Source organism: Pelmatolapia mariae, linkage group LG3_W (assembly GCF_036321145.2).
Source record: "Pelmatolapia mariae isolate MD_Pm_ZW linkage group LG3_W, Pm_UMD_F_2, whole genome shotgun sequence".
Classification (NCBI taxonomy): Eukaryota; Metazoa; Chordata; class Actinopteri; order Cichliformes; family Cichlidae; genus Pelmatolapia; species Pelmatolapia mariae.
Genome location: NC_086229.1, coordinates 83931773 through 83940142, shown reverse-complemented (window position 1 = coordinate 83940142; position 8370 = coordinate 83931773). Strand labels below are relative to the sequence as shown.

General features: G+C 42.3%; 1 protein-coding gene across 6 annotated transcripts in view; it reads left to right on the top strand.

Moving 5' to 3' along the window:
* Positions 1-1784: 1784 nt before the first annotated feature.
* Positions 1785-8370, top strand: part of LOC134624919 (sodium/potassium/calcium exchanger 2-like) — a 45930-nt gene continuing 39344 nt past the window's right edge. Inside the window, exons 1-2 of one of the 6 annotated variants that reach the window (XM_063470109.1) lie at positions 1785-2109; positions 3153-4229. In XM_063470109.1, the coding sequence (XP_063326179.1) occupies positions 3327-4229 (903 nt within the window). In that variant the 5' untranslated portion in view covers positions 1785-2109; positions 3153-3326. Of the gene's footprint in view, positions 2110-3152; positions 4231-8370 lie in introns of all 6 variants that reach the window. The other 5 variants (XM_063470108.1, XM_063470110.1, XM_063470114.1 and 2 more) reach the window with 5 other exon arrangements.

Below are 8370 nucleotides of genomic sequence, written 5' to 3'. Positions count from 1 at the left end.
TGCAATCATTCGCCTCTCGATCACTGGAAGTCGTCTGTGAAGGTTCTCAGTCATCCAGGCCATTGTACTCTAAGGAGCTTGGAAAGAAAAGCGTCTGGACTTCATTAAGTTGCTTGAAGACGTTTCACCTCTCATTCGAGAAGCTTCTTCAGTTCTAGGGTCAAATGGTGGAGAGTCCCAGATTTAAACCCTGTGGAAGTGTCCCCCCAAAGAGGGACAAAGGACCCCCTGATGATCCTCTACCTAATCACATGCGCCAAGGCGTGAAAACGGGTGTAGGTCACAATCAGCCAAGGTTTCGGGTGAGCTAAATCTGCTATACTCAGTTTCTGTTTGCATTGCCTCCAGGTGGGCTGGAAACATTACAACCCTGCCTGAAGAGATGACAAGGAAGCATTTTTAAACCAGGTAAGGAGTTTCTAATGTACTAATGTAATAATGTAAACATGTTTAAAGGATGTGACTCTTTTGGCATTTTGCTTATGCAATATAATTGTAATAATTAAGTATGAAAAATGAAAAGCAGTAATGAATAAAACATGTATGTATGTGTGAGACAGAGACAAGTCTCAAAAGACACGAAAGAAACATTTCCTATTTAAAGAATGTGAAATTATTTTTCTTTTATAAAGGTAGTTAAACGTGATGATTGAAAGAGGTGTTAAGGTAACTGGCTTAAGTGTGCAGATTAACCCATAATATATTGTTCGACTCTTTGCAAGTAAATGTGAAGGGGAAAAAAATGAATTAGTGAAACTGCAGGAAGTAGATAATTGCTGATATGGGATTTTTAAGACTGATATCGATTTTTGGTGATTTGAAAATTTGAAACATTCGCCATTTTTTCTCCTCTTAGACACATGAAACATAAACAGGTTTCCCTAAAAAAATTGCTAAATGTTATTATTTAAGTGGATAACTCTTTTACCTTTTCTCCGACAGCTGGGACGAGCTGGTTGTTTGTGTTTTGTCCTGTGGCCAAGAGAAGAAAGCGCCCTCTAGCGGACAAAATATGCAATATCAAAACTCATGAAGGGTGTTTCTTCACTAACGTCTATCCAGTGTCAAACCCCCCCCCCCCCCCCCCCCCCCCAAAAAAAAACCAAAAACCCCACCACCACCAAAAAAAGATAATATAGCTAATCAAGTAGCTAATCTGGGGGCTGATGTATTGATCACGCTCTACCAGGAAGTAAATGCACATTATTACAAATCAGTACAGTAAATAATCATGCGGTAAAGTTTAAACATACAAGCAAAAGAAAGAAAACAGAAGAGCTGCGTTTTACTCTTGTTTTCTAAATCCTGAGGTAAGCCAAGCTTAAGCTGCTGGGGCAGAGCCTCTTCCACGATGAACAGAAAGATGTGACAGCGGACCTGAATGATCTCATTAAACACTTGGCAAGAAACCAAATCTTCCCAAAACCGAGCAGAGGTGTAATGGGGGGGTTAGAAAAAAGAGGCTGAATTCTATCTGGAGCATGCTCTTTAAAATGAGCGGTGCTGCATCGCTTGGCTCCAGGGTTATCTTTAAGAAATGGATCCATCACGCGTATGTAACCTTGAGGTGACCCCAGCCATGCACACAAATTTTCTAAGCTGAGGCATATCCACCTGTTCCGCCATCGGGGGAGGGGGATCAGTGGAAATACTGCCTTTGCTGTGTAACCACGGCAACTCCTCCCTCAAAATGAAACATCACCAACGCCCCCACTGCGTGACCAGCGGAGGGACGGATGCGCTGTCTGCCGCTTACCTGGCTTTAATAATAAACCGCCAGGTTCACGTGGTCAGCCCAGCCCAGCACAATATTCTGCCACTTTAGAGAGGTCTTTCCGACTGGGAGATTTTTTTCTCTTTCTCTCTTTCTCATCCCAGACGGCAGAGATGCTGCTGCTGCTGCTCTGAGGGAGAGAGGTGAGCGCATTCTTCACCCCCCCCCAACACTCACCCCACCCCTCAATCTAAAGCTCCTCCTCTGTCGCTGGAGAGCTCAGACCGGTCACACTTTGCTCAATGAGAGCAAGAGGGCACCGGAGACGATTTCCTAATTTCAACCTGCTGCTACTGCTGCTGTGCCGTGCGGCTGTTTTCTCGCCTCTTTCAAAGGTAAGGACGCGGTCTGCAGCCTGTCCACGCGTCATGCGCCGCGGCAGGGAACTTAATGTTCGCGAGGGTGATGCTTAGAGCTGTTTCTGATGTGGTGATACCCCTGAAAGGGCGAATGCATTAATGAAGGGCAGACGGGGGGAAAGAGTTGTCAGTGGAGCTGGTATGTCAGACCATCCGTGCAGCATCAGTGAAAAGTCAAATAGGACACGGCGTGCGTGTTTTGATGTGCTTCCACTTGCGCAGCGTCGTCGGAGGCTACATGTTTACAATCTTGGACTGCAGCCCTGTGGTGTCCGTAAACCGTCGGCCTTTTGCGTTGATATTGTCCCAGGTAATAGATAAATACATTGAAAAACTCATTATGATTTTTGTTGAACAGCTGGATAAAATCAGAATTGAAAGGGTTCGATCAGGATCAGCTGCAATCATCTGTCAGTGAGATAAGTTTTCTCTCTGCTCGCATATCTTGTGGTTTGAATTGGTTTACTTGGAAACGTGAAGTGCTGTTGATTCAGAAATACACTCGATAGTAGGGGGGCTTATGGTGTTCCGCTATGAGGCCAAAAATGACAAAGTCATGGTGGATTTGCGTGCAAATGTTCAGACTTCAGATCATGTGAATTCTGCATGTATTTTTCCTTAATATGCGTCTTTGTTTAACTGCTTGCATCCATCCTCTCAGATGGAAACAGTTCAAAACAGTGTCCGTGTATGTATTAAAAATGGTTTAAGCAGAGTAAGCCGCACGTGCATGGCTCTAATTCTTGGATCTAGTTTGCTAAATGTCTCCTTATAGCCTGATGTTTTTTGGGGAGTGGGTTTATAGTGGAGTCTTCCACAGTGACACTGATTTACTGGTTGTTTAATGTTAGCGTGTTTAGTTTGACTATGATAGAATGATTACAAATTATTAATTTATCTTAGATTTTTAGGACCACTAATAACCAACCAAATAAACCTTGTGTAAAATATCAAAATCACCTCTTCAATTTCCCTCACTCGGTATTCTTTTTTTTTTTCTTCCTTGTTTTGTCCATCAGAGGCGAATATGACGACATCATTTGGCAAACCAGACCCTGGGAAACCACTACTGTCAATTCAGTTCGTTTGAAACCAAACACGACATGATGCGTTGTCTCCGGTGAAACTTGCTCCACCACTCTCCCCTCTTCTGCGCACCTATTGAGAGAGAGGACACCAAAAGCTGCATAGACATGGGTTCAGATCAACCCTGCATGGATTCTCCAGAGCCAAGACCCATATTGGGTCCTGGCTGTAAGCAGCTGGGCCGTGGGTGTCTGAGGAAAAAGTTCAGGCCCACACGAATCTTGGGGTTGGCCTTCAGTCTGGTGGCCTTAAGTGCTGTCTCTTACAGTGCCTTTACCTGGAACTCAGGAGGTGTCAGCGAGCCAGTGCTCCCCCAGGAGAGTCTCCATCAGTCGGCCCCGCACAGGACCCTACTTTTTACCCAACACCAGAGAGACCCCAACGTGTCAGCTGACATGCCAATAGCCATGAAATCTACAGCAGATAGCAACGACAGCCAGGGGGAGTACCCACCAGACATTTTTACCCTCTCCCAGAGGCGCCAAGGAGCAGTGGTCCTCCATATGTTTGGCATGATCTACATGTTCATCGCATTAGCCATCGTGTGCGACGAGTTCTTTGTCCCGGCGCTGACAGTCATCACAGAAAAGCTGACCATTTCCGATGATGTTGCGGGCGCCACCTTCATGGCGGCGGGAGGATCAGCTCCAGAACTCTTCACCTCCGTCATCGGCGTTTTCATCTCGCACAGCAATGTGGGCATCGGGACCATCGTGGGCTCGGCCGTCTTCAACATCCTCTTTGTCATTGGGATGTGCGCCATCTTCTCCAAGGAGATCCTCAACTTGACGTGGTGGCCGCTCTTCCGTGACGTATCCTTCTATATCCTGGATCTGATCTTGCTCATCATCTTCTTCCTGGATAACGTCATCTCCATGTGGGAAAGTATCACGCTGCTCACGGGCTACGCCGCCTATGTGATCTTCATGAAGTTCAACAGCAATGTCGAAGGATTTGTCAAAGATTGCATGAACAAGAACCAAGTGGTAGAAGTAGAGGTACAACCCAAGGTGAGTTGAAATTATAGTTTCAAACAATAAAGAAGTTACAGTAGGTGTGCAGACGTTAGTTTTAGTATTTTTGGCTGCTAGAAATGACCTCGGATGTCTCCTCTGGTATGGGCACATTCATCCCTTTCAGTCATTCCACGCAGCTTTAGATGTTACTCTAATAAAGTCAGACTTGCTTTGATAACCCAAACCTAAATTGTCTGTGGAGACATGCTTTAAAATGATATGTATCTAACGCCTTTCTCTCAAAAAGAACCATTGTCTCCTCACTTATCTCTTAGATCTTCCAGCATGTGACTGCTGATGCCAAACATATGCTTTACTGTCTTCCATTGCACACGCTCATTATTTCAAAAATAATCAAAACTCTGTGGGCGTTGAGGATGGAGCACTTTCAACTGCTAAACTGATTGTACATCAGTATGATTCACTCGTCGCTGCTGTGCAGGGCTGGCATACTGTATTCCACTGTGGGATTAATAAAACAGAATCAAATGTGTAATTCTGGGTTAAGCTCTACAAATTGTGTCCCAGTCTGACAACCAAATGCTTTGGAAAATCTCAGGAGCGATTTTCTTTCTTTTTTTTTCTCCTGCAGTTAAAGATTTCTCACATAAAAAACCAAACTGTCACGTGAAGCGCACAAACGCACCCAGCTTGATGAGGTAAACCACGCAAAGTAAATGGCTTCAGGATTGGTACGGCAGCCCTGTGCGAGTGTCTTCACATTTACTCTTAAGTGGAATTCTTTTTTTTTCTTTTCCTTCCTCGCTTGAAGGCTTAAACATCAAATACTTCCCGGATAAAAACAGTCGAAATCGCTGTGTTGCTTCATTTCACTTTCACCCACCCCCCCACCAATGACACTTGAGGGCAAAAGACACTGCACTGCAATTTGATACTTGTGTAGAGATTATCCGGATGAATTTAGATTTCTTTGTGACATGAGATGGAAATGAAATTTGGAGAAGGATGCATTGTAAAGCTTTCACTAAATCGGGATTTATTCTAAGTACATAAGTGATATTTAAACAGCAGGTTACACAATGCTGAGGGAAAAACTCTTGAAGTCGGTAGCACCTGTCTGCTGTTCAAAAACTTAAATGCTTAAATAAACTGATCTGTCCTTTTCTTTTTTGTTTAAATTTACCTACTTCATGTAAGCAGTTACCTTTTGCACCTGTGTGCTGTTTAATCTGTATTGTTTTCACATAATGCACAAGAAAAAAGTGCACTTGCCAAGTGCCAGAAAAAGAGTCAGTCAACCTTGAACTGCAATGGATTCTGGGAACTTTGGCTCAGAGAAGCTTGCGCGTGTGTTGTGTCTGTTGTTAAAACAACTTCTAACAGAGGGGAGAAAAAAATGGGAGCAAGACAGATGATTCGATTAAAACCCTTCATCATCTCAGCATTCCTTACAACAAACTGAGCTTTTTCCTCTCTCTTATATTGAGGACAGCGATACCACGGATGCAAGTCTCAGCATCCGCCCTTATGAAGGAAGGAAAATGTGTGAAAAATGGCAAAATTATTATTATTAAATAATTACTTATATAGGCTGTCTGTTGACCTCTTTTTGTTTTGCAGTCTGGGTCGACAGGGTTAATAGAACTGCAAAGGCACAAATATTATTAGAACATAATCATCTAAACACCCTTGTTTAATCAAGCTTTGACACTTTCGGGACGTGTGTATTTCAAGGCACGAGTGTTATTTTGAGAATTAATTGATACGAGCAGGCGTGTGTGCGTATGTGTGTATGCTCAAGTTCATACGTGAGCGATGGAAGGTACGATGAGTCATAAAAATGTTAGGCAAAATAAAACTGAGTCTTATTTTGTGCTTTTTTTGTGATGAACTGAGTAGCCCCTAAATCTGTTCATTGTTGTGGATGTGTTCAAAGGTGTTCCTGATCCTTCATACAGCGGTGCAGTCTTGCAATGGAAGGGACGCTGGGCTGTATAGTTATGTCCCATGTCCTTGAGTAAAACACATGGCTTAACAAAGGGGGGGGGGGGGGGGGTTCCTGAGATTATTTGGTGCTTTAAGAGATTGGGATGTTACTGTTAAACAGGAGAGAAATGTTGTGCTGTGATATGTGAGGGTTGCTTGGTAAGATAATTGGCAGCTAGCCATTTAATCCTGCATGTATGCCGTAAGTGCCATGAAATATTAGATCCTGAGTTTGACGTGAACCCCCAGCTTGGTGTTCTGCATTTAGAAGTCATCCGTGAGTTTTGTACTGTCTGTGACTGCTTCCTTTCATCACATTACATAACTGCTTGTACCACGTTCTTTTCTCGTTTTTTTCTGTCACAAAGGGTTTCTTTTGTGTGTCTTGTTTATTCTGCTCCCAGTAACATAAAAATAGATGACTTTGTTTCTCATATTTTCACAGAAAGTAATGCTTTAGCTTCCAGGCACAAAGTTAACCGGTCAGAGCTTTGTTTGCTTTTCGATCACTGGACAAATCAGAGGTGTCAAACTTTTTTTTGTCCTTTCTTCTTCTTTTTTCTTTCTTTTTTTAAAAATCCTGTGGGCCTAGATTTAACATTTTCAGTATGACAATAAGAGAACTGTCACAGCCACGCACAGGCTACTGAAAGTTATATTCGTGCAGTTGTTTTATCATCAGTTTGTGCAATTTTCTATAATCTCTTAATCCAATTTGCACAACTATGAATGGTCTGCACTTACGCCGACCTGGACATGCAGTAAAATAGGAGAGCAGCAGCTTTGAATTTTAACAAGTTCAAGGCTTCACGTTGTTTGGGGAGTGAAAACATATGAAGGGTTTCGTACTCCTTCCAGCAGGCTAATCTTGGCTGCACTTGAAGTTTAGTTCAATCTTATTTACCAGGCAATTAATGAATTACTTGGAGGTGGAAAATGAACTCTGCTAGCACAAGTGAATGGATGCATTCACACCCAAAATATGAATCTTTGTTTGACATAGCATTCTCATCCTTTAAGTTTTATATTGCTAACATAGCTGTAATTTTAGCTTTGGCTTTCTCTCCATCATTACACAAGAGACGGCACCAGCTAAATTTACCGCTGAGCTTACAGTACTGCGTGTTGCTAACTTCGCTGTCGGACATTTTATACGGGGCTCTTATAACAGCCATATATATAAGTTTTCAAAGTAGCCTGGAAAGCTAATGGGTGCTAATGCTAAGGAAGCTCAGTTTATTTTAGCGATCCCTTTCATATACATCTGGTGTTATAAAAGGCAATGCTTAACCAATTTATTGGAATAACTGATGTAAAAGCTTAGTAACACACATTGTAAGACCACATGTCCACAACTTTGAAACAAGCAGATATCGGAAGGAAGCATTTACCTTTTCATTTCCTGATGGTAGCTTATACTTCTGTTTTACCTAGTGAGTACTTAGCTGTTGCTTAATCTCACAATAAGGACACTTGCTCACAGAGTTGGGTTGCTACCTTAAGGCCATATTAACTTACCTGCTGTTAATGAGTTTTATTCTTATGAATCTTAACCAGTATCTCTTCAGGCTTTCTGAGGTGTCTTTCAAAGTCTTTATTCAGACTTTGGCTCCTTTTCAGTCCAGTCCTTCTACCTGGCAGTTTTCAGAAGAATGTTTTTTGTGTTTTTGAAGAGAACATTAAGACTAACACTGACCTATGAATTATGGCAGCATACGTGGCAGGACTAAAAAGATATGTACAGCAGATTAACAATAGTGGAAATTCATGTGCTTAGGAAAAAGGAAAAATATCCAGCAAGGACCTGACAAATTTGTTGGGGCTGTTATCCCAGTTGAAAAGTAGCATCAGATTTTGACCCATTATGCAATATCAACTGGAAAGCATCTGATTAGAAATATCTTAATTTTTCAGCATAGCATCGATCCTAAACACACTGCCACTGCAGTAGAAGCATACCTGGATTGGAAAAACACAAAGTGGAAAGTGTAAGTCATGGATTGGCCTCCCCATAGCCCGGACCTCAGCCTTATTGAAGCAGTGTTGGATCATCTTGACAGAGAAAAGATTAAAAGGCAGCCAACACCCAAAAAATAGCTTTAAAATGTCCTTTAAGAAAGAGAACAATTCCTTATTCCTTGTTCTTAAAAAAAATTATGAGTAAGCTTTCCTTAGAGTTCAGGTTGTG